Consider the following 26,953-nt stretch of genomic DNA (forward strand, 5'->3'; position numbering starts at 1 on the left):
ACTAGGGACACATATAAAAAAAAAAACAGTAGTGATTTTGAGAAGACACAAATATGGAAACATGCCTTAAAATAACTGAAATGCTTTCCTTGTGCAGAACACAGAGGGAGAATGTAGAGGGAGCCTGAAAGAGGCTGGTGCTTGAACTAACTTGGAGAGTGAATTAAAGAGCCAGCAAAGGCAGATGAGAACCTGAGGAGCAGGGAAAGGTAAGGAAGCAGATCACATCCAACCTGCAGGGCACAGCATAAGACAGGAAAGCAGTAGGTAAAAGCCAGACAAGTTAAAGCTGGAGGGCCCTAGAATAGTAAGTTTTTAGATGAGGAGAGGAGGAACCACCAAACATTTCAGACAAAGTTATCCCAAGGTTAAAACTTACATTTGAAGACCATTCTGATGTCACTCTGAGTTACAGAGACACAGTAAGAAAAGAAACAGAAAAGGGGCAGGATAGGTATTTAGGGTTTGTAGAACAAGTTTTTCCAATAAGAAAAAAGGAAGGAGGAGCTGGGAACGTGGCTCCATGGTAGAGCGCTTGCCTTGCATGCATGAGGCCCTGGGTTCAATTCCTCAGCACCACATAAGAAAAAAGCCAGAAGTGGTGCTGTGGCTCAAGTGGTAGAGTGCTAGCCTTGAGCTGAAGAGCTGAGGTACAGCGCCCAGGCCCAGAGTTCAGGCCCCACGACTGGACCCAAAAAAAGAAAAAAGGAAGGAGTCCAGAATAACTAAGACAATTAGTAGTGGCTATGGCCATTTGTAGTATGGAATACCTTCATGATTTTGAGAAACCAAAATATATTTAAATCACTACTCAAATGCCTCACTATTGATTTCTAAGTACAGGTTTCAAAATATAGTTTTCAAACAAAACAGTGAGAAAAGACAAAAAAAATGACAAAAAAAATGTTTATGAAAAGTTGGCACACTCAGCAGAGACTGAAAAGTGCTGGTTACAGAATGGTCTGACCAAGAAGTCTACCTGAAAAAGACTGATTTTCAGAAGCCATTCTGGACACTGATAAGGTAGTATTTTGCCTTTAAACATTCCTGATATAAACTTAAGTAGAAGCACATTAAGTAATATCAACTGATCTTCACTTTACAAGTAACTAGATACACCAAGGAAAAGCCAATTGCATGCTGGAATAAGAAATTTCATTCAGATGGGGGCAGAAGACAGATAAACACCTCAGATCTACTTATCCCTAAGAGGAAAATCAAGTCTTCGACTCAGCCCCAGGAAAAGGTTTACAGACATCTGTATTATGACCCTACGTTTTAATTTCTCTAAAGGTTAACACAATAAATTTGTGGTTTTCTTCTGTTAGCTCTTTCGTTCTAGACAAATAAAAGCAATCAAGTCTATAATTACACACTCCATTAACTAGCTTAAACTCATTTTACATAGATTCATACACCCTTTACACATACACACACAGGAACAAAACAGAGGGCAACAAATCTATAAGGTATCAACAGTGGGAGCCATGTTTCCCACTGTTGGACAGAGATAGGAACTTATAAGCATGACACAGAAAATGCTTAAACTCAGAACGGACATGATATAAATAATAATACCACCCCCTAACAAGTGCCATAAAAAACTTTATATTTCAACTATGACTGAAAAATGGTACACTACTCAACAGTAAAAAATTTCTTATAACAAATGAGAAATGCAAGCTTAAAAACAATCTTAAGCCAGGCATTGGTGGCTCACACCTGTAATCCTAGCCACTCAGGAGGCTGAGATTTGAGGATAAAAAAGTCAGCCCCAGCAGGAAAGTACGTGAGACTCTTATCTCTAATAAAGCACTAGAAAACCAGAAGTGGCGCTGTGGTTCAAGTGCCTTGAGCTGAAGAGCTGAGGGACAGCGCCCAAGCCGAGTGTTCAAGCCCCAGGACTGACAAAGAAAAAAAAAAATTAAGACTCCATAAAGATAAATTAGGCAAAAAACCAAAATATTCTTCCGAAAATGAAACATAACTATTTTAGTATTACTTCTGCAATATCTAATCCTTGGACTGAAATATTCTCAGTATCTGAATTCTCCAGGTATTTGAACTTATTTCTTCATGCTTTCAATATCTTACTTCAGTAAAAAAATCACCTTGACAATAAAATTATAAAAATAAATAAAAACTGCTGGGCGCTGGTGGCTCACGCCACCAGGAGGCTGAGATCTGAGGATCGCGGTTCAAAGCCAGCCCGGGCAGGAAAGACCGTGAGACCAGAAAACTGGAAGTGGCGCTGTAGCTCAAGTGGTAGACCGATCGCCTTGAGCTGAAGAGCTGAGGGACAGCGCCCAGGCCCAGAGTTCAAGCCCCACGACCGACAAAATATAAATAAATAAATAAAAACTTAAAAACCTACAATCTTGTTAAAAACATACTACACATTCCTGACCCTTCTTAAGCAGAGCATGCAGGAACATTTTCTTGGCTAGGTCATCCATGTAACAACACAGTTGTTCTCTAAGCTCCATGACGTACAAGCTGCTGCTAGAATTCCCCTGTAGCAGTATTGCTAGCCTGCTTTCCTAGTATTCTGGGGCTCTCCTCTATCTCGGAGCTGCCATATCATTTCCCACCTCTGTCAAAGTGCTAATCACCTTTAGTTTGAACTGCCACAAAACCCTTCTAATGTAGGAAAACTTATTTAATTGTGCTTTAAAAAAAGTGTTTAAATACAACGAGTGATGCATATGCACTTTAGGTATATGGAGATTGGATCTGAAAGACTCTTCTGGATCTTGTAATTCTTTCTTACTAAAATTAAAAAACGTTCAGTATGATTGGGTGGGGGGGAGGGGGGAGGCTGGGAAGGGAGGTGAAGGGTAAACAAAGGAGGAGGCTGCAATGCTTGGTAAGAAATGTATGCATTATCCTGCCCATGTAATTGTAACCCCTCTGTACAGTATGTTCTCAAATAAAATAAAATAAAATAAAATAAAATGTTCAGTATTGCACTCAGATTCAAAAGAATGGTATACGACATTTGTGAGGCAAGCATAAAATATGCTTGTACATTATAGTATTTTTCTGATAAAGTTGAGACCTTCTGTTCAAATTGTTAAAGCATTATATTTACTTTTCTAATATGGCAATTGGTTTCAAATTTTAAGCTAATGATAGTATGCTGTATAAAGCTTTCATAATCCTTGTGATTTCATTATAATAAATAAATTACATTTATTCTCAAAGCAAATGACCAACTAGTTACAGGGTGAAAATATAACTCTGGGTTGAATTCACAGACCCTAATTCTCAAAGGAGATATATACACATCAGAGGAAAATTCTTATTTCAAAAACTAGACTTTTCTTATTCACTTTTCAGATTTCCTATTTTTGTTTCCTTTGGTTTCAACTATTTGGGAAATTAATTTTAATTTTTTTTTTTTGTTGGTATGGGGCTTGAACTCAGGGCCTGGAAGCTGTCCTTGAACTCTTCTGCTAAAGGCTAGCACTCCACCACTTGAGCCACAGCTTTACTTTAGGTTTTCTGGTAGTTAATTGGAGATAAGAGTCTCAGACTTTTCTGCTCAGGCTAACATTGAACTGCATTCAGATCTCAGCCTCCTGAGCAGCTAGGATTACAAGTGTGAGGCACTAGTGCCCTGCTTAAATTTATTTTTCACTCAACCTTTTAAATAATTCTTTAATTTACCAAAACATAGTAAATTGAAACTCCAGGCCACTAACAGCTAGAATTTACTCCTTTAATTTATGCTCAAGAAATATTAGGAGGGCTGGGAAGGTGGCTCAGCGGTAGAGCACTTGCCTTGCATGCCTGAGGCCCTAGGTTCGATTCCTCAGCACCACATAAGCAAAAAGAAAAGAAGCCGGAAATAGCACTGTCGCTCAAGTGGTAGAGCGCTAGCCTTGAGCTGAAGAGCTGAGGGACAGCGCCCAGGCCCAGAGTTCAGGCCCAGTGACCAGACCCCTCTCCCCCCCCCCAAAAAAAAGAAATATTAGGATTAGTGCTTGCTAACTAGATTTTTGGCTGATGGTTCACCATTCTGAGCAGAAGTAAATTTTGCCTTACTGAGACAAAAAATAAAAGGATTGTTAATTTAGGAAAAAAAGAAAATGAATTAGAAAATAAACCTCATTTATATTCTAACACTCCCCAAAAGGAGGCAGAAGTAGAAGTGGGTTAAAGAACTACAAGCTAATGTGATTTTAATTTTTATGGGATTCAAATATAGCAGGATTAACTTTGGAGCTCTTAACAATAAACACACATACACACACACACACGATTTTGGAAAATACACACACACACACACACACACACGAAGCAAATACTTTTGGAAAATACACACACGAAGCAAACACACACACACACACACACACACACACACACACACACACACACACACACACACACACACACACACACACACACACACACACACACACACACACACACGAAGCAAATACTTTTGGAAAAAATACTTCCAGAAGGGTTGCCCACATTGAAATAGGAACAAAACAAGTTCACAATATTTATCAGATCATGTATTGCACGCTACTTCTGAAAATACTAACAGAATTGTAGAGCTAAGAAAGGGATATCCTTAGTTAATGTGAAATTCCTGGCAAAGAAATTATTTTTGAAACACAAAACTGAGATTGTACAAGATGCCCAGGGTACATGATTCAGATTTCTATTGCCCTCCCAGGCAGGATCTGAAGGACCAACTGAAGACCTGTGAAGAGCATGAGTTCAAACAATGGAGTGTTAAAAATCAGGAGAAGACTGTTGCTAGTGTCTCATGCCTACAATCCTAGCTACTAAAAAGGTTGAGATCGGAGGAGAGCAGTTTAAAGCTAGTGTGGGCAGCAGACTGTGAGACTCTTATTTCCAATGAATTACTAACAAGCTGGAAGCAGAGCTGTGGCTCATGTGGTAGAGCGCTAACCTTGAACAACAACAAAAAAAACCTATGGAACAATGCCCAGGCCCTGAGTTCAAGCCCTAGAACCAGCTAAATAAAAAGAGAGCTCATGTTTTGTAATGGCAGAACTGAATCTTGCCTGACATGGAATGGTTTTGAAGTAATGCTCTTCAAATCAAAACCAGAGAGCTTCACAAAGTCTCTTTCAGACTCATCCAGGGGACCAGGCACTACATGAAAACACACATTCAGCTATGCTATTAAGAATCCAACCCAACTCTGCAAAGCTGTACCTTCCTTTACCCAGCTTTATCCAGTTAGCTTTCTATGCAGTTACGTGTTTTTCAAGACATCTGGGTCCCTACTTGCATTTTCCTTGCTTCTCTTGAGGTAGAAGTTAACTTTTACTTTTTCAATTTTTAAACAACATCATATCAAAGCCCCAAATTACTAAACTGATTCTAGCCACATGACCTTGGGAAATCACTCATTCTTGTAAAATGAGAGCTCTGGACTCAGCCCCACTTGAATGTAAACGCTATGTTCTGTTTGCCACTTCATTCCCTGCCCCTGGGATGTGGATTCTTAACCGAGTGAGAAAATGTGCCTGTCCCCAAGGCACACATATAAAATAAACTTATTTACCTTTTCTTTCCTTTTTTTTTCTTCAGTGCTCAGGATCAAACCCAGGGCCTTGTGTATGCTAGGTACTTGATCTATGATGAGCTGCATCCCCAGACCTCATTTTTCTTTTTTCTTTCTTTTTTTTTGGGGGGGTGGGGTGGGGTGGGTCGTGGGGCTTGAACTCTGGGCCTGGGCGCTGTCCCTCAGCTCTTCAGCTAAGGCTAGTGCTCTAGCACTTGAGCCACAGTGCCACTTCTAGTTTCTGGTGGTACATTGGAGATTAGAGTCTCATGGACTTTCCTGTCCGGATGGCTTTGAACTGCAATCCTCAGATCTCAGCCTCCTGAGTAGTTAAGATTACAGATGTGAGCCACCAGCATCCAGCTTTCATTTTTCTTCTTAGATTTTATTCCATATAATCTTAGATATATTTAGAACATTAAAACTGAGATTTTCTATACAGAAAACAGATATGCATATAATTAAGTTCTATACTCAATTATTAGAAATAAAAAGGGTGAATTATACACTAATTGACAATGGCCCTGTTATTTACTCTCTTCTTTCCCTAGAATACACTTCAGCATGCTGTTCCTTTTTCCTTTGAAAGGAAAGCAGCTGGCAGAGAGAAACAGCCCTGGTCCCTTTAGTGAGAGGCCTGCGTTAGAGCCCCATCCTCTGCAGAGACAGCCATTTATCTTTGGGGCCTGGAAATTGTATCTGTGCAACTATTAATTTCTAAGGGGCTTCTGCTTTAACAACATCTGATTCTCCTTTCAGTCTCTTTTCTATTTACTCCTTGATTTAGTGCTTGACACATCATTCCTATTTTTCCTTTTTATCCATACCTCCACCAAGTGAACTGAACTGCAAAACCATAAATGGAGCAGAGCACACTGGTTTTTGACATCAGAGACCTGACATCAGAACAAATTTAGTTTGCTACTAACTAATCATATTCAATCAAATCTTTAAAATGGTGATATAACTATCTCACTGACCTAAAGCCTCTAATAGAGAGCCTGACACATTGTAGGCATTTAATAGTTTCAGTTTCCTACAACTTATAAGTAAGGATGTACAAGCCTCATGGGTGGCATGCACTAGAAAACTTTAGGTGAAACACTCACCAGGCTTTTCTGCATGCCAAGAAAGAGCCTACATGCCTAGCGACATGCCTCATGGGTAGGACAGACCCAATCATCCACTCTCTTGAGATTTCAAAAGTAAAAAGTGCAGGTGCCCCCATGTCAAACCCACAAGTCAGAGGAAATAAAAGACTTGACACAGCTTCAAAAAGATAGATTCTTAGTTACCTGAAAGCAAATGCTGTCTACCACTGGGCTCACAAGAAGGTACTCAGAATTTTTCATATTTAAATATACAGGAAGTATGCTAATGTTACTTACACCACATAGTACATGTTACTTTTGAGTTTCAATCACGGGAACTAAGCGTGACAGAGAATAAATTTCTTACATAGTGAGGATACCTGAACTTTGTACACATATACAACCACCTTCAGAAAAAGCAGCAGCTTTCTTTATTTCAAAACTGGGTCAAAACTAGCAAGAACAAGGAAAGGCATAATTGGGACTGACAATGAGATTCATTCGTTAAAGTGACTTAAGCATAGTTAATGCTGCAAAGAATTTTTTTTAATGATTCCCAAACCATAAGTTTTTTCTTCCACATACTCATCAATGATACAACGGAATTAATGGGTAATAAAAGCCAGTCTAACCAAGTGTGGTGACAGCCTGGAAACCAAAGAAATCTTGTGCAGAAACCCAGGGTTTTCTAAAGTATCACCTTCTTTCCTAAACCTTTCTTTCAGCCTAAGCAACACTACAAAAACATAGTTACAGGGCATAACACTGCTTAGGAAACTCTTCCAAGCTTAGCTTCATTTGTCTAAAAATACAAATCATCACTAATCATCTGTAGTTAGGCCAGGTTGTTCTCCTAGACCCTAAAATGCATTTTTCAACAGAATTTCTGCCATAAGCTGTCATTTTTCTTCAAAGGAATCAATCAAAAGCACTGTTGTTTCTGGTTGATCTTTTTTCTTCATTTTAGTAAGTCTGCCTTTTCCCCCAAGTTCCCTGTTCACACCCCAAACTAAAGAAACCTGGTTTTCTCCAATTAGACTTGAGCTGTCTGATGAGAGCTGGCAGACTGCTCCTCGGGCCCATTATCCACCCCCACCAAGCTTAGCTCTACCCCTGTCACCCTGCTAGTTGCTACAATCGCACTTCCTCTCCTTTCCATGATCAGCTTTCCCTTCACCCAGCCTAGGACCTAGCTGTATCCTCCAGCTCCAGATCTCACCACAGCCGTCCTCCCTCAGCTCCCATTCCTACGCAGGCCTCCTACCTACCTGTACCTTTGCGCAGTCATTTAATACCCACCACAAGCTACCAATACCTAATCTTGGCAAAGCCTTAAGCATCTAAATGAGCCTCTTAGTAAGGTGCGTCTCCTCCCCCCACCTTACATCAACTCCTATCTCATTCCAGGCCCTGTCCAGTTCCTTGTCAGTTTAGACCTTGCTCAACAACTCCCTTCCAGACCCTGGGCCCCAAACCCAAATCCCATTCCAACAGTCCTCCTCTTAGCCTAAAAAGGCCTTGTACGGACCAACCCACTTTCTCCCTGACTGAACTGCTGCCTTACTTCCCCAATCTATCCCTGCAGCCTGGGGCCAAGAGATCTAGACCTAGCTGGTCACTTAGGGGCCGATTCGCGACGAAGGAAACGCGTGTCCTCCTCAAGTGCCACTTTCCAGTACCGTGGATGCAGGCCCCGGACCCTCCACCCTGCCCGGGATGGCCCCTTCCCACTGCATCCGCGTGCTAGGTTAGAAGGTGGGGACACCTATCCGCACCGCGAGCCCCCAGCTCCATTCCAGTCCTGAAGATCACTCTCCGCACTTGACCCCGGCCGGGTGACCTCTGCCGGTGCCCAGAGCCGGCCCTGTCTTCACGGTCCCGGAGCCCTGCACCCCCACTACATGCACACGCGCGCGCACATACACACACACACACACACACCCATGTCTGGCGGGGTGTGTCCTCTCCCCGCGGGACACTCCGCGGGGGTCGGGGTGGCCCAGCTCACCTCCGCGTCCACCACCTCGTGGTAGGCAGGAGGGGGATCGAACCCGCCGCCGCCTCCCGTGCTCCCGCCGCGGGAGGGGCCGCCGCCGTCCCCGCTACCGTCGCCCCGCGGGCCGCCACCGGGCCCCGGGCTGGGGCCGCCGCCGCTGTCCATGGGCTCGTAGCCGCCGTAGTCGAGGCCCGGCCGCTCGTTGGTGAGCAGCGCCACGGCCTCGTTGATGTCGTTCTTGGCCAGGCGCAGGGCCTTGCGGATGGTGGCAGGGTCCGAGAAGCCCATGCACAGCAGCGTGGTCATGTGCTGCTCCTCCTCCGATTCCATGGCTCGCGCCTCCGGGCCGCGCCGGCCGGCGAGCCGCAGCGAAGCGGTGGCGGGTGCCGGGCCTGGCGGGCCTCGCGCCGCGGCCTGGGCGCCGGCCCCGCGGCGGAGCGGTCTGCTGTGTCCGTGTCCCGCGTGCTCCGCGGCCAGCGGGCTAAGATGGGTGCGGACGCGGGCGTCCGGAGCGCAGCCCGGGTAAGGAGTCGTTCAGGCGCGGCCGCCCGGCCCAGCCCTGCGCGCCGCCATGTTGGCCTCTCCTCCTCTCGCGCGGGGCCGCGCCTCCGTTCCCGGAAGCCGCGGCGCGGGGCCGTTCCCGGGCGCCGAGGGCCGGCGGGGGCGGGAGGGGGGGCGAGGGGTTGGGTGTTGCTAGTGAAGGCGCGTGGAGCGGGGCGGGGCGAGTCAGAGGTGAAAGGGCGGCTGCGCCGCCGCCGGGGCCCCTGGAGAGGGAGGGCCGTCCGTCCGCCAGTCCGCGCCGCGCCTGCCCCGCGCTCCGGCAACAGGTTCCCCCGGGACGGGCGGGGCCCGAGCGGCGCCGAGCGGGATCTGGAGCTGCGCCGTGGTCCCCGCGGCCGCCCGGCACCCCGAGCCGCGCAGGACCCGCTGCCGAAGCGGAGTAGCCCGGGACGCCCCTGCATCCCGGGAGACCCCAACGCCTCCTGGGGGACTCTGGCCCCGCCCTCAGGGTGCACCTACACCCCGCCACGGTGCCCCGCAGTCCGGAGGCGTCCAGTCACCGCGCCGGCTCCCCCGAACCTGGCCGCGGCCGCCGAACCTCGCCGCACTGGACCAGACTTAGGCCCAGGTGCCTGAGCGTAACAACCCCACATCGAAATCCTAGTGCACGCTGTGTTCCATCCCTTCCCTCATCCAGAACCTTCTAGACCTCTACTCCCATGCTAGGCTAACCAGCTCAAGGTTCAGAAGCTCCTCTTTGGGGAGCATCCCATCCCCGATTTTTTAACTCTTCCCCCCCCCCATTTTTTCAGTATTCTTTCCTCCCTTTAAGGGCCTACTTTCCCTTTCCACCTCAGCTTTGGTATTCTGTGCCCACTTCATGGTCCTTTCTTAAGGAAATTGTTTTCTCCAAGTTCAAGCTTCTAAGCTCTCTCCCAAGCTCCTGGACATGTATTTATTTGCCTTCTATCATAGCATACTTGCTAATTTAGTACATATCCTAATGCTTTCATCCTGCTCCATCTCGGAACCGGAAGCCCAAATTGGTGGCAATACCCAGGACTTCCTCTGCATTCTATTTGCATCTTTCTCCCTGATCCCCAATGATCTTTTTCTGGCTTAATAACTTGCCTTCCATGTGTGTAAACACCAACGATTTGATTTACAGGGTGAATTTATTATGTTCACATTTAAATGAAGTAACTATCCTGTGTTTGTCCTTCTCAATTGAAAGCTAGCATGGTAGACTAATAGACCAGTCTAGGCCTCATACTCTGAGAGAAAATTACAAAATAAATCTTCCCACTTCTGAACAACATTAAACGACAACAAACGAACCTGCTAAGGAAGGATGCCAATAACTGAAATGGATCACAAAGTAGATACTGAAATAAAATTTTATTAAGTGTTAACCATCTTGTAGATAACAGGGAAGTATTACATACTTACATGTGGATGAAGAACAAAAGTAATGCAACTGCAGCCTGTCAGATAGTACATGTTGATGTATTTGATTTACTTAACAAGTATTTACCTTTTCCAGGTGCCAGGTTCTGTTGTTGGTACTGGTGACAGAAGAGACCGTTTGAAGGTGGAAAAAGGAGAGAAGCATCATTGTCCCTGTGTTTGAAGAGTTAATTCAGTGACTAACTCAGATGAATTAGCAAGGGAGAGAAGGTAACAGGTAAAGACAAAATTATTTACCACTATAATTTGAGATAGAGCCTAAGAGGTAATGAGACAGAGGCAGCTGATTCAGATGGCACATAAAAAGACTCATCAACAGTGGCAGGCTTAAAGAACATGACAGAGGAAGCTGGAACTAGCTGAGAAGAGGAAGCAAGAAAAACAGTCTGATACAAACTGGAAAGGAGCCACAAAGCCTACAAAAATACAAGGAAGGCCATTTTTGAATCAGATCCTAGAGTGATTGAAAAGCCAGTGTCATTTGAGGATGCAAACAGTAAAATCACACTTTTTTGCATGTATGAAAGCAAACCAGCACTTTTAAATCCTGCTGAGTTGAGAGAGCAGGGGTAAGTTCTATGGTATGAATATTTATACTTTTCATTTACATTTTTATTTTTATTCCAGTAATATCCAGAAAATGTTATCTATATTTTTTGTTTACATTTTTTACCTTTTTTTCACAGTAAAATCCAGAAAGCATTTTTTTTAATTTTTTTTATTGTAAAGATACTATACAGAGGGTTACAGTTACATGAGTGAGGTAATGAGTACACTTCCTCTTGAACATTGTTACCCCCTCCATTGTTTTCCCCCTACCATCCCCTCAGAAAGCATTTTTTAAAAGGACCTAGAAAAAATTTAAATTACATTCAGTTCACATAAAAATCTTCAAAAGAAAAAGGGGGAAAAAAAACTAGGACCAAAAGTGAGGTTTGGTGAACTATTTTAAAGACAAAACATAGAGGATTCTAATATTAATTAGTAATTTTAAGATTATTCTTTAAGTGTCTATTTTGAGTCTGGCTGAGGACAAGGGAGACATTTGTGAGCATGACATACAGTTTCTGTCCTTTGGGGATTTGTAGTCAATAAAGGGAAATAAGTGATCATAAAGTATGATAGATGCTTTGATAGCAGAATTTCAGGATGTAAGGGGAAATTTCTTGCTCTCTAGAGATGAATTACCAATTCTAGGAAAGCTGGAATGAAAAAAGACATTTAAACTTTAATGTTAAAAGTCAAGATAGGAAAAGGAATATGGAATAAGTAGTCCCAAAGGAGGGGAATAGCATTGTGTACAGGCCCTGTGGTGAAGGTAAAGCTGTTTAGTGAGCTTGAAAGCCAGTTGAGTGGCGTATAAAGTTCCAGAAAAGTATGAGAGAGAAAAGAAGCCAAGAAGATAAACACTGGATCCAAGAGGGCTATGTAAACTATGCTAAGGGGTTCACATTTTGTTCTGGTGTAATGGGAGGCCACTGAATCATTTACACATACATGTAATGTTACTTAACTTTTGGAAAGATCAACCTAACTGCAGTGTCAACAGTGGTTTATGGGGGAGGGAGTGTGAAGTTAGTGGGCCGTTAGGAGTTAAATTAAATCTTATTAGCTTTCCTAGATAACCACTTTGAAGCAAAGAGTTGAATTTTGTTTTCATATCTAATACACAATCTTTGACTTCCTTTTTTCTTTTCTAATACACAGTCTTTGACTTCCTTTTTTCTTTTCTTTCTTTTCTTTTTTGTAGTGTCAAAGATTGAACCCAGGGCCTTGTGCTTGCTCTATCAGTGCTCTGCCACTGAGCTATAGCCCCGCACAATCTCAGTAGTAGTAGTAGTAGAAGAAGAAGAAGAAGAAGATTACCTATCATGAGTCTGAATTTGGTTTTCTTTATGCTTGTCTTCAGTGGAGTTTGTAGAGATTTTTGGATATGTTGCTTCAGGTCTTTCATTAACTTGGCAGATTATTGGTCATTTTTATCATTTTTATTGTTATTATAAAGATGATTGAACAAAGAGTCATTATTATTTTGAGACAGGGTCTCACTGTGTAGCCCATACTGGCCTGGAACGTCAGATCTTTCTGCCTTAGCCTTTTAAGAGCTGGGATCACAGGTGCACACCACCATAACCCAGCTGTTCATTACTTTTTTCAAATACTGTTTTTCATTCTCCATTTTCTCCCTCTGAGACTTTAGTTATATATATATGTGAGACTTTTACATGGAATCAAGTCACTCCTATGCAGATTTCTTTGTTTTTCTGTCCTTTTGTCACTCTGCTTCATTTAGATACTTCTTTCCTCTCTTCTAGTTCACAGATTCTGTCTTAGGCTATATTCTATCTGCTGTTAAATGCACTTACTGAGTTCTTTTTTTTGGGGGGGGGGTCCGGTCATGGGGCCTGAACTCTGGGCCTAGACGCTGTCCCTCAGCTCTTCAGCTCAAGGCTAGCGCTGTACCACTTGAGCCACAGCGCCACTTCTGACTTTTTTTCTTTTTGCTTATGTGGTGCTGAGAAATCGAACCCAGGGACTCATGTGTGCAAGGCAAGTGCTCTACCACTGAGCCACCTTCCCAGCCCTGAGTTCTTAATTTTAATTATTATATGTTTAGGTTTTTAAATTTCACTTTAATTCTTTTTATGCCTTCCACATCTTTGCTGAAACTGCCTTGTCTCTTAATTTCTTGAATATATTGGCCACAGCTGCTAAGCTCCATAGGCGACCTCCCATGGGTTTGTTTTTGTTGTCTGATTTTCCCCTTGCCAGTACTTCTATTCTGTAAGCACAGTAGTTAGAAGTTTGGATGCTTAACTACTTAATACAATCAGGGGGTTTTATTTTGTTTTTATTTTGTGTTAAGCTGGATATCAGTGTTTGTGAGGGCAAGTCTATTTTTTGACCCACCCAAGGTTCTTTTTTCTTTTTTCTTTTCCCCCCTTATCTTCTTCTGAGTATGAATTCATGGCTTCATTCATGCTAGGCAAGCATTCTACCATTTACCCATGCCTCCAGCCCTTTGTAGTATGGTGTGTGTGTGTGTGTGTGTGTGTGTGTGTGTGTGTGTGTGTGTGTGTGTGTGTGTGTGTGTGTGTGTGTGTGTGTGTGTGTGTGTGTGTGTGTGTGTGTGTGTGTGTGTGTGTGTGTGTGTGTTTCTGTTTGGTGGTACTGGGGATTGGACTCAGAACCTGTGCATGCTTAGCAAGCCTTCTATCACTTGAGTCATGCTTCTAGTTCTGCTCTGGTTATTTTTGAGATAGTCCCTCTCTTTCTGCTCAGGCCAGCTTGGACTCAACCTCAAGTGTTTCACACAGTATCTGGGATGACAGGTGCTTGACATTGTGCTCAGCTATTGTTTGAAATGAGGTCTTCTGAACTTTTTATCCAGGCCTGGAACCATGATTCTCCATATCTCTTAAGAACCACCTATGGTTCTTTAGGATCTCTAACTGTGTTGTCTATTTCTTTACTCAAATCACCTTGACATTTATGGCTTTAAATTATGATTTGATAGTTGTGAGAACCCCCAGAAGCCAAATTGTGAGACCCAAAAGGATTGGGAGGATGGGATGCCTCCTCCCAACATGAACTCTCAGAATGCTGAGAGTTTTCTGAAAGGTTCAATCAGTCCTGGCTTGATGGGAATCCTGGTGTAGGCTAATTTCACACCAAACTTTCTGAGAACTTGGAGATAGACAAAAATCTATGCTAACTGTAAGTCATTTACTGCTTACACCTGCTTCTTAAGATAAAGAAATTATCACTTGAGTAAGATTATACTACATGATTGGTGTTTGTGACTTTAAGGAAATTGTGACTTCACTCTCTGCAACGCAACCCCTACTCAGCAAATACCTTGTAAAAGGGACTCAGGACACCTGAAGCTGGTGGAAGACTTCAGGTTCCTGGTACCCCAAACCTCAGTTCCACAGTCTGGTGTGCATTGTTGTCTTGTCCCTGGTCACCACGGGTTGTAACAGTTCTAATAATTCTCTGAGTTAGCTGAAGTCTTGTGCATTGTCTGGAACCACTCATAAAGCTACATTCAACTTAGAGCTGACTGGAACATTTTGGTGCTCTTCCACATGATCTCTTCTCCATCCTCTAGAGCCTCTTTGTGTGGAATAGCTTTGCACTGGAACAACCTTGACTGAAGCCTGAAAGCTGGATCCTAAGAAGGAGAATCCCAGAAGTGCAACCAAGTGAGCAAAATCCCTTATCAACTTCCTTTTTGTGTCACTTTTATGGATGTACTGTTGATAGAAAAAAAAAAAAGCAAAAACAATTAACATGGTCACATCCAAAGCCAGTGTGAAGGCCTAAAATCCTGAACTGTATAGTTCTTTGGAGGACCAGCAGTGCAACATTTTACTATATCTAATGACATTTTAGGGCGCTCGCCAGGGCACCTTCTCTTTAGTGGCTTTTGATCTCCAGTTTTTGTCATCTCATCCCTGTAGGACTACTCAAAGCTCTCCTCATCTCTTTGCCTTTAGGCTGCTGGTAAGCATCACCAAATACATGAAAGCCATGTTAAATGATAGGCCCAACAGACTCTACTTTCTTTCTCTTTCCTTCAAATTCTCACTGTCTTGGGTGCTTTTCAGTGTCTTCAAACAGATATTTCCTGTGTTTTTGTCTAGCTATTCTGGTTATTCTCCACAGGAGTTATGGTCTTAAGCAAGCAGATCTGTTATTTCTGGAAGCAGAAATCTCATAAAGGAAAAAAGTAGACAAGAAGATTTCAAGGTGGAGGTGAAAGGAGCAGGCCCTGACAGACAAGGAGACTTTCTACAACTATGAGAAGTTTCTGTTTGGGGAATTCTGTGAGGAGGAGGAGTTTTTCCCTCCTGCTTCACAGTGCTTGGGAAGTAGACAGAGCTAAGAAAGTCAACTGCCAGGGAGGATCCCAAGATCTATGGTCTAACCTGCCCCCCACCCCCAATTACCTGATATTTAGCATAGTAACTTCCCTCAAAGAACCGTATCTACACACACAGACTGAGCCTTAACCAGTGTAGACCAAAGACCTGAGGGCCCTTAATACTTTCACCACATAAGCCCCGATAACAAAATAAATTTCTCTCTGGACTTAGAGGAAGTCCCACTTACGATTATAATTCAGTGTCTCAGTACTTTGCAAATGGGGGTTCAGGTGAGTTTTGTTTCAGAAAAAAAATCCACAATATTTAACACATCAGATTTTAATGCATTCAAATGGCATGTGTGTGTATATATATATATATATATATATATATACATATGCATATATTTGCATATATATGCATATATATACATAAACATGTATACGGATATTTACATATGTGTACCAGGTATCAGTGGATCATGCCTGAAACCCTAGCTACTAGTCTGATACCTGGAAGTATCAGTTTGAAGTCAGCCTGAACAGAGTAGTCTGTGAGATATCATTTCCAACTAACAAGAAAAAAGCTGGGCTGGCATTGTACTCATAACCTGACTTATGGAATTGTAACCTTTAAAAATGCTGGACTGAAAAACATGCAACAAAAAAAAAAATGCTGGACTGATAAAGTGATAAAGGCACTGGCCATGAGCAAGAAGACTGAATGAGAGCATACACAAGGTCCTGTGTTCACAAGCCCTGGTATTGTAGACTAGTTATTACTCCCCTGTCTTCCCATACATTCCCCAACAAGTATAAACAATCATGAATCTACTTTCTGTATCTATAGATTTTCTTACTCTAAAACTTTATATAAAATGGACTTTTAATATGTGCTTTTTTGGGTCTGACATTAGCATGTTTTTGATATTTTGCTCATTCTGTCCTATGTATCGGTGCTTCATTCCATTTGGCTGAATAAGATGGCATTACAATGGGTATACTACATTTTGTTGTTGTTGTTGGTCATGGGGCTTGAACTCTCAGCTTGGGCGCTGTCCCTCAGCTCTTCAGTTCAAGGCAAGCGCTCTACCGTTTGAGCCACAGCGCCACTTCCGGTTTTCTAGTGCTTTATTGGAGATAAGAGTCTTTCCTGCCAGGGCTGGCTTCGAACCACAATCTGTGATCCTCAGATCTCAGCGTCCTGAGTAGCTAGGATTACAGGCATGAGCCATTGGTGCCTGGCAATTTACTGCATATTTTTATCCATTCATGATAGACATGAGTTGCTTCCACATTGGGGTATTATGAATGGTGCCATTGTAAATTTTTAAGTTTTTGTGTGGACATGTGTTTACATTTCTTTTGGTTATATACCTAGAAATTAAGTTGCTGAGTCAAATGTTAACTCTGTTTAACTTGTTGAGGAACTGCCAAAATGTTTTCCAAGATGGCCTGACCATTTCACTTTCCAGCCAGCAGTGTATGAGGGTTCTTATTTCTCCACATCCTCTCTGGTTTTATTGACTCTTTGAAATTATAGCCATCTTAGTGGTTATGGAGTAACATCTTTTTTTTGGGGTCCGGTCGTGGGGCCTGAATTCTGGGCCTGAGCGCTGTCCCTCAGCTCTTCAGCTCAAGGCTAGCACTCTACCACTTGAGCCACAGCGCCACTTCTGGCTTTTTTTTATCTGCTTATGTGGTGCTAAGTAATCGAACCCAGGGCCTCATGCATGCAAGGCAAGCGCTCTACCACTGAGTTACCTTCCCAGCCCTGGAGTAATATCTTGTTGAGGTTTTGATTTGAGTTTCTCTGATGATTTGTCATGTTGAGCATCTGTTTCAAGTAATTACTATCTTTGCTTTTGCCTTTGAGGAAAGAATTTTTACTCAAGTTGATTGGCCATATTTGAATTGGGTTATTTATGTTTTATATTTTTGATTCAAGTGCCTTACCAGATATGTGATTTGAAAGTATCTGCCATTCCATGGTTGTATTTTTCACCTTTTGTAGAGTCTTTTGAAGCATAAAAGTTTTAAGTTTGGCAATGGTCTAATTTACCTAATTTTCTTTGTTATTGCTTATACTTTTGGTGTTATATCCAAGTCACTGCTAAGCACAACAACTTTAAGCCTTTGCTTATGTTTTCTTCAAAGGGATTTACAGTTTTAGGTATTTGATTCACTTTGAGTTCATGTTTGTGGTGTGTGATAGCTACATTCTTTTACATATGTCTTCCTAGTCATCTTAGTTGAATCATCTTTGCATTTTTGTCAAATACCAAGTAAGCACACACTTATGGCTTTGTTTCTGGAATCTCAGTGCTGTGCCACTGTCTTGATTACTGTTCCTTTCCTTACTAGAAAGTGAGCAAACCAGCAAGTTTTAAAATCTAGTGTGAGTCTTTCAAGTTTGTTCTTCGTTTTCAAATTATTTTGGCCATCTGGACCCCCATATTAATTTTAGAATCAGCTAATTACTTTCTTAAAGGAAGTCATCCATGATTTTCATAGAGATTGCATTGAATCTGTAGATAAATTTGAAGAGTATTGTCATTGTCATGTTAATAGAGTAATATTAACTCTTAAGCCATGAATGCCAGATATCTTTACACTTATTTAGGTTTTAATTTCTCTCACCAATGTTTCACAGTTTTCAGAAATGTAAGTCTTATAGTTCTTTGTCTAAATTTGTTCCTAAATGTTTTACTCCTTTTGTACATGGAATTATTGTTTAAATTTCATTCTTGGACGACTGTATAAAAGTATAATAGAATTTTGTATAGGAATTTTGTAATTTGCAACCATACTTGTCCTAATGTTTTTTAGTGTATTCCTTAGGATTTTGTATGTACAAATTCTATTATCTGAATAGATGTGGACTTACTTTTTTCTAATCTGGATGGCTCTTACTTTTCTTGCCTAAATACCTTGGCTAGAACCTGTAGCATGGTGTTGAACATAGATGATGACAGCAGCCTTCATTTGTCTTGCTTCTGATCTTAGGGAAAAGAATAAGCTAGTCTTTTACATTAAGTATCATGTCATCATATTTTTTATTGATGTTCAGGATCCAGTTGAAGTTTTCTTTTTCTTCTGAGTGGATTTGTTTTAGTTATAAAAGGTATTGTATTTTATCAGGTACTTTTTCTTCATCTACTAAGATAATCATATGGAACATTTTTGTTTCTTTTTTGAGCTGGGGTGTTGCTATGTTGTCAGCTGGTTTCAAACCTTTGCCTCAGTCTGCCAAATAGCTAGGACTATAAGGGCATAGCACTATACCTAATAATCATGTAATTTTTAAATATCCTATGGAGACAAGACAGCCAACAATTGCCTTAAGGAGGAGATCTAGACTAGAGTATGTGCAAAGACTGTAGAACACAGAGGAGTTGGATAGAAAATGGCTAACAGTATTCCATCCTAGTCTAGACAGGTAGGAACCATTCTCTTCCTTCCTTTTCTTCCCATTCCTCTTCCTTCTTCTTCTCCTCATTCTTTTCTTTTACTTCCAGATACTAATTAAATTGCTTGATCCCAAATATGGAGATCCTTTTTAGAATTTTCAATAAATGTCCAAAATCTGAAAAACAAATCCGGTTGATATTGTCTATTGTCATTGATTTTCAGATGTTAAATCAGACTTGAATTTTGGGGATAAATCCCAGTTGGTCATGCTTGATAATTCTTTTTTTTTTTTTGGTCATGGGGCTTGAACTCTGGGCTTGGGCCCTATCCCTGCACTCTTCAGCTCAAGGTGAGCACTCTACCGCTTGAGCCATAGCACCACTTCTGGTTTTCTAGTGGTTTAATGGAGATAAGAGTCTCACGGACTTTTCTGCCTGAGCTGGCTTTGAACTGTGATTCTCAGATCTCAGCCTCCTCAGTAGCTAGGATTACAGATGTGAGCCACCGGAACCCGGCTTTGATAATTCTTTATATATGACACTGGATTAATTTAGTAACACTTTGTTTTAAAATATAATGATAATATTGGAGTAAGGACAATTACTTTTAGAGGAATCGTGTTTCTGAATATGTATTTCTGAAACAAAAAGTATGGACAATAGAATAAGCTGAGATAAAAGTAAAGATAATTCTTTTGTTGTTGTTTTGTTTTGGTCCTGGGGCTTCAACTCCAGGCCTTGGCATTTTACCTGAGCTTTTTTTTTTTTTTTAACCTGAGCTTTTTTGTTCAAGGCAGTACTCAACCATTTGAGCCACATCTCTGTTCCTGGCTTTTTTGGTAGTTAATTGGAGGTAAGAGTCTCACAGACTTTCCTGCCTGAGCTGGTTTCGAGCTGTGACTCTCTTGAGTAGATAGGATCGTAGGCATGAGCCTCTGGTGCCTAACAGTAAAGACAATTCTTAAGTCCATCTATCCCTTGGTAAAGACAGTGTTGCCAAATGAAGAGTCATTTGTACTTTGCTTACACATTAATGTTATCTTGTACTTCACTTAGGAGGAGGATGTAACTGACCTAATGGCAATCACATACTAGCTTGTAGTTATTTTCCAGAACCAGTAAGCAATGGGTTGTCTTCAGCTCCTCTAAACTAATAGGTAGACCTGTTCTCTGGGCAAGTTGTTTTTGCCATCTCCACTTTGGAATTTTTTTTTTATAACAGATAAGCTATGAATCCAATAGACTGACACAGAAAGTGTCAGACACTAAGCATGGTACTAAGCATGGTGGCTCATACCTGTAATCCTAGCTACTCAGTAGGCTGAGATCTGAGGACCATGATTGAAAGCCAACCTGGGAAGGAAAGTCCAATTAACCACCAAAAAGATGCAAGTGGAGCTATGGTTCAAGTGGTAGAGTGTTGGCCTTGATTACAAACGGTCAGGGACAGCACCCAGGCCCTGAGTTCAAGCCCGAGTATTAGTGCATGTGCTCTCTTGACTTTAGTAACTTTCCACAAACCCTTTCTTCCCAGTGGATGGCCTCTTTTCATGCCCTCTAAGAATACTCTACTCCGTGTGGTAGTCGTGTTTCATTACTGTGACAAAACACCTAAGAAAATCAACTTATAAAAAGGAATGGGCTGGGAAGGTGGCTCAGTGGTAGAGTGCTTGCCTTGCATGCATAAGGCCCTGGGTTTGATTCCTCAGCACCACATAAGCAGAAAAAGCTGGAAATGGTGCTGTGGTTCAAGTGGTATGGTGCTAACCTTGAGCTGAAGAGCTGAAGGACAGCATCTATGTCCAGAGTTCAAGCCCCACAACCAGCAAAAAAAAAAAAAAAAGGAATGGTCTGGAGTTGAAGTCATGGCTTTAAATGTCAGCCAATGAGTGAATGCCTCAGACCAAAAGAAGAAGAGGAAGAGGAAGTGTTATGGGACACACACACACACACACACACACACACACACACACACACACACACACACACACACACACACACACACACACACACACACACACACACACACACACACACACACACACACACACACACACACACACACACACACACACACACACCCAGAAGGAAGAAGAGGAGGAGGAGGAAAGAAAAAAGAAAAAAAGGAGTGGTTTATTTTTTTTCAGGCTTCAGTTCATGGTCAGATGAACTTTGGGGCACTTGTTGAGGCAGAACATCATAGCAGGGAGGGTAGGGTGGAACGAAACTTCCCATGTCATGGTGGCCTGAAGATAGAAAGGAAAGGAGGAAGGGACTGGGTCCCGATACTCCCTTTGAGGGTATATCCCCTCTCCAGTGACTTGACTTTAACTTCCTTCCACTAGGCCCCTCCTCCTAGAACTTATACCATCTCCCAATAGTGGGACAACCTGGTGACATTTAAGATCTGTTTCCTATGTCATCCTGGCCTCTGCCAGGACCTCTGCCAGGAGACAGAGATTTGTTCACACACTTGTAGGCTTAGCTTCTCCAAAACCACATTCTTATGAGGCATCTACAGGCATAATATATAACAGCTGTAATTGTCTTCCCTATACTATAACTGATGTAAATTCTGAGAAATATTTTTGTCTTGGTGGCAGTGTTGAGATTCAATTATTGAAAATGGAAAGATGGATTCCCCTATATTTGGCTGAAAAATCAGAGTCCAAAGCTTTTCAGTCATTCAGAATTAGGAGGAGTTGGCCCTCAGGCTTCAGCGTAATTCTAGCATGATTTAGAAGTCTGTTTCATTTCTCTGCTGTTGAGTCACCAGATAGATTAATTTTCCGGGGTGTTGGGCTAATTATAGGTTAGTGGAGCTAATGGACTAAATCAAAATGGCAACAAGTGAAAAAGTAGCAGGGCACTGGGTTCTGCTCCAATACAGAGCTATTTATAATGTCACAATTGTATGGTTACTATTAATTAGTAAGTGTGGCAGTGACCCTCAATTTTCAAAGGTGTCCACCATCATTTTCTAGTTAATCTTTCCCATTCATTACTGCATTCATTTTATATGAAAGGCGGAGCTTATGAATTGCTAGCCTGAAGTCATGTCTGTGGTAAAGCTAAAATTACACTTTAAATGGTATGAAATATAATCAAAATATTTGTGAATGCTTCAGAGTTTTCAAAAGACTTCCTCTTTCATTATTCATTTACACTTACTCAGCATCTTCAGAAGATTTCCTGTTTGTTAGTCAAAGACAGCCAAAGAGAAGGGAATTAAGTTCCAGCTATCTTGGTAAATTGAAGTTATAAAATAAGGAACATAACACCGTTGTGTAGGAGCGCAGAGGTATGCCTTCCCTCACCCTCTCCCTGTCTTTGGTAGTACTGGGATTTTTAATTTAGGACTACATCTTGCTAGGAAAATGCCACTGCAGTGATGCCCCATCCCTTTTTTCTGTAGTTACTTTTCAGAAAGTGTTTTGCCTTTTGCCTGGAGCTAGCCTTGGAATGTCACCCTTTTACCTATGCTTCCTTGCAGCTGTGATTACAGATATATACCACCCCTGGCAATCTTCACTCTACTATCTCTTTTTGGTAGGATTCTCAAGCCTTTAAGAATCTCCAGATAGTGTAGAGTGCTTGCCTAGCATGCATGAAGCCCTGGGTTCGAGTCCTTGGTACCATACAAACAGAAAAAGCTGGAAGTGGCTCTGTGACTCAAGTGGTAGAGTGCTAGCCTTCAGTAAAAGAAGCTCAGGGACAGCACCCAGGTCCAGCCAGAGTTCACGTCCCATCATCAGGGGAAAAAAAAGAAGAAGAAGAAGAAGAAATCTCTAGAGAAAAATTCAGTCAAATGATCCTTTTCTTTTATAAGACTATTACTTTGTTTTAAAATAAACTTAAAATTTAGAAACCCTCAGTGCTATGTAACAACCTGTTTAAGAAAGTATAACTCATGTTACAGTGTTAGAATAAACTCTCCAAAAAACTGAGTGAATCTAGTGACCATTCATTTTAACCCACCTTTTCTCAATAGGCCCAGAGTGCCCTTATTCTTCTTTGACACTTCTTGAAGCTCCTACAGTCCCACAAAGAATTGCAAAATTGGACAAGTTCTTAAGTGTCATAGAACCTAACATTGTCTCATAAAAACAAAAACAACTGAGGCTCAAGTAGTCATTTTCCAGATCTAGCTAGTGAAAGCCAGAATTGGGGCAAGAACCTGTCAGATTTTTTTTGCTCCAAAAAGGAAAGAAACTGGATGACAACAAATTCACCACAGCAACGTTTGCCCTGACACAGCTACTGACTAGACATGTAAAGCATGATTCTCAACATATGTTCATGGCACAAGGTTTTGTGGTCATATTACTTGGCCTAGTTGGAAATTCATGGTGCAAATTAGAAGATTGGGAATTCTGGAAAGTCCCTTGGGAAAGAATTTGTTTAAGCACTTCTCAAATCTTTTCATCATTTCCCCCTTCTAGTAATTGCCTAATTAGTGTTCCTTGGTTATACTGACACATTGATGAACAAATAAATGCTGTCTGTTGTGATGGAGCACAAGCTAGCTTCTTTACTACATGTACTTTACCTTCAGAATATTTTAGGAGTAGGGATTGTCACAAACAGCCAATAAGGTCTATTTGCTCTAGTCAGATGAACTTGTCCATAGGCATGGGGTAGCTTTTTTGGTGTTGGTGGTCATGAACTCCAGAGGCTGAGCTCTAGACCCTAAGCTGATCATCTTGGGCTTCCAAAACCAGAGTTTTACTGCTTTAAGCTTTCAAAACCAGAGACTTATGGCCCTAAGTGATGAAGTAAAAATATTATTGCTCCAGACATTGGCTGCCAACAACCCAGTAGCCAGTGACTAATTTTATAGCTCGAGGCTTTAGGTATTGATCTTCAAGTCTTAAGTGAAGGCTTACCGCTATGGGAATGCTTGCTAAAAATAAATTAGAGTTATTCATATGTTACTGTTATTTATACTCTTTGAGTTTGAATATAAATAAGACTCCTTTGAGTATAAATAATGGAATAATACTCAAATATGAATACTAAAATAATAGTGATCCATTTGCAAGAAAATGAAACATTGAAAGGGTAAAAGGATTTACCAAACTTAAGGTATCACCACCAAATTAAGACTGTCTGTATCTGAGCTAAACAAGTTCATCAGATTTAATTGTCCCATGCTTTCTTCATTCCAACTTATTACATAATAACAACAAATGTAGGTTACATATAAGTAGTATCTTTTACTTATTGTTATGCTCATCCCATTTTATTATAACTTATCTTGAGTACTGATTTTCCATACCAGACTATAAACTTCATGAGGGCAACAATTATGCCTGCTTGTTAATGTACTGCTAAATCTTTAGGAGTAGCTCATGGAAGAATAACATCTCTGATGCCCCTCAGTAGATGAATGGATCAAGAAAATGTGGTATATATACACAATGTAATTCTATGCCTCCATGAAAAAGAATGACATTGCCCCATTTGTTAGGAAATGGAAAGACTTGGAGAAAATTATATTAAGTCAAGTAAGCCAGGCCCAAAGAAACATAGGTCCCATGGTTTCCCTTATTTGCAATAACTAGTATATGCCTGAGACAAGCAGAAAAACTCAGATAAGATGATGTTAAGTGAAATGAACCCCAAGATAGGGACACAAGTGGTTTTTCTTTCCTTGCTATTGTTTGTTTTTTTTTTTTTTTGTTGGTTGTGGGGCTTGAACTCTGGGCTTGGGCGCTGTCTGTACGCTCTTCAGCTCAAGGCGAGCACTCTACTGCTTGAGCCACAGCACCACTTCCGGTGTTCTGGTGGTTTATTGGAGGTAAGTCTCACGGAGTTTGCTGCCTGGGCTGGCTTTAAACTGCGATCCTCAGATCTCAGCCTCCTGAGTAGCTAGGATTACAGGTGTGAGCCACCAGCGCCTGGCCCTTGCTGTTGTTTCTAACGTATTTATAAGGTACCATGTGATTTTTTTTGTTGCTTTGTATGTCCCTCCCCCATGGTATAACCCCTGTTTTCACTGTATTTGATGTTGGTATAATTTGGGGAGGAGAGGGGAAGGGAAAAAACAAAGTGTTTGAATAAGGATACAGATTGATCCATTGCAACAATGAGATGTACAACACTGTGTGGAAAAACAAAACAAACTTTACAGTTTAGGCGGAGGTGTGGGGGGGTGGGGAGTGGGGGGAGTTGTTGTAGTTGAGGAGGTGGGAGGGACAGGATGGTAGGGGAAAAAACAAAGGAGGAGGTAACAATGCTGGATAAAAAATGTACTCATTACCTTGCTCATGTAACTGTAACCCCTCTGTAAGGTATTTTCACAATAAACTTATTTAAAAATAAAAAGAATAACATCTCCCTTCCCTCAATGACTGTAGAATGCCTGGAATGGCAGGAATTCTGCATTTGAAGTCCAAATTCACTCTTTGCTATTTATATCATTCCTGTGTTGTAGTTTCTGTCATCCCACCTTCCATAGTTTCCGAATGCTCTTGGCTCAGGTCAGCGAAGCCTCTACCTTCCATATATGATGCAGGCCCAGTGATTTCTAACTCTTGGTTGGCTGGATAACTTAGCCCTGAAAGTAGAGTTGTTTCCTCATTTTTTCCTCTTGACCCCTTACCAGGAAAGTTCTAGACCCCAGGGAAACAGGTGTGTGGCCTGCTTCAGAGAGAGGACCAGGTCTTGATATACCACCGCTTCCTTAGTGACTACTACCACCGAGCCCTGAAGGGAATAGACTTTTTTGTGCCAGTCCCAGGGCTTGAACTCTGTCTGGGCCTGGGCTCTGTCCTTGAGCCTCTTGTGCTCAAGGCTAGCACTCTACCACTTGAACCACAGCACCACTGCCAGCTTTTTCTGAGAAGTTTATTGGAGTCTCACAGACTTTCCTGCTTGGGCAGGCTTCAAACATGATCCTCAGATCTCAGCCTCTCGAGCAGCTACATTACCGATGTGAGTCACCAGCACACCTAGCATTAGACCTTTTTCTTCATCTTGAAGCCCAGGCCAGCTTTGTCCTGGGTACTGCCAATCTGTCCAGAAGTTCTTGATGGCTTGACAGAAAGCACACAGGGATGTCTTCTCTGTCATCTTGCAGTTCATGTCCAATTTATCCAAGGGAAGTGTCTATGATGTACGTTTAATTTTCTAGAGAAGGTTAGTGAGTATTCAAACCTTTGCAAATTTACACTGAAATTAATTTTTCAAGGTCCACATAACTGCAGAGCTGTCAGATCTTTCTTAGAAACATAAAGTGTGACTTGTCACGATAAATTATACAGTTTTATAAATGTCATCTTCTGAAGTGTTGTTGCAAAACTTTCAGAGAACTGAAGTGTGAAGTCAGCCAATAGCGCACTCAGCATGTTAACTGCCTTTCCTCTTAGTTCTTTCCCAGGTACTAGGGCAAGAGAAGCTACAACAGATGAAACTCCTATATGTGTGGAGTAGGAAAGACTTTGGATGTAAGTAACAGAACACAAGAACTTAAAGAAACAAGAGTTTTATCCCATTATACAACACTGATATTGGAATTTGCTGGTTTTATGTTAGCCTCGGAGCCCAAGAAAGACATGGCTGGTGGCTCTTCAATTCTTGGCTTTTTTCCTCATGTCTATTGCCTCACGGTTTCACAATAGTTGTTATGGCTTCAGACACCATATTTATATCTAAGACAAAGGGAAAGAGTAAGAGACCCATATAATCCTTTCATCAGCAGAGCAAAAAAATTTCCAGACCACTGTCTGTAGGCCTCATTGGCACTGCTGCCTCACAGGAAGTTGAGAAAATGTGTTTCCAACATTTATAATAGAGACAGACAAAGGAGAAGGTGGTGGCGAATGGTCTTGGTTCAGCTGCTGGTAATTTTACTGCACTGAAGCTTTCAGTGAGGCCTTCATTGGTTTACAGAGCTCTTAGGAAGAGAGTTGGGGGTCAGTTAGCAAGAACTTTACTTTCTTCCTTTTGCCTAACCAAAAAGCCAGTTTATTACCATTGGGACATACATGGGTCTAGTTAGTGGCACAGTCAGTGGGGGTGCTATAAGAGGGTACTGTAAGTGATTGTTAAATTTAGAGCAAACCAGAATTA

At 41.8% G+C, this 26,953-nt stretch overlaps 1 protein-coding gene and 1 long non-coding RNA gene across 3 annotated transcripts in view; one reads left to right on the forward strand and one right to left on the reverse strand.

Annotated features, from left to right (window-relative positions):
* The window catches only part of Usp24 (ubiquitin specific peptidase 24), a 125,390-nt gene extending 116,161 nt beyond the window's left edge, over nucleotides 1–9,229 (reverse strand). For both annotated transcript variants that reach the window (XM_069987136.1, XM_069987134.1), the window contains exon 1: nucleotides 8,648–9,229. In XM_069987136.1, the coding sequence (XP_069843237.1) occupies nucleotides 8,648–8,965 (318 nt within the window). In that variant the 5' untranslated portion in view covers nucleotides 8,966–9,229. The remainder of the gene's footprint in view (nucleotides 1–8,647) is intronic.
* A 308-nt stretch (nucleotides 9,230–9,537) lies between these two features.
* The window catches only part of LOC138803227 (uncharacterized), a 46,002-nt gene continuing 28,586 nt past the window's right edge, over nucleotides 9,538–26,953 (forward strand). Inside the window, exons 1-3 of the long non-coding RNA XR_011364911.1 lie at nucleotides 9,538–9,764; nucleotides 10,680–10,820; nucleotides 14,715–14,808. This is a non-coding gene — a long non-coding RNA (uncharacterized lncRNA). The remainder of the gene's footprint in view (nucleotides 9,765–10,679; nucleotides 10,821–14,714; nucleotides 14,809–26,953) is intronic.

Source organism: Dipodomys merriami, unplaced genomic scaffold, assembly GCF_024711535.1.
Source record: "Dipodomys merriami isolate MVZ:Mamm:240054 unplaced genomic scaffold, mDipMer1.0.p SCAF_34, whole genome shotgun sequence".
NCBI lineage: Eukaryota > Metazoa > Chordata > Mammalia > Rodentia > Heteromyidae > Dipodomys > Dipodomys merriami.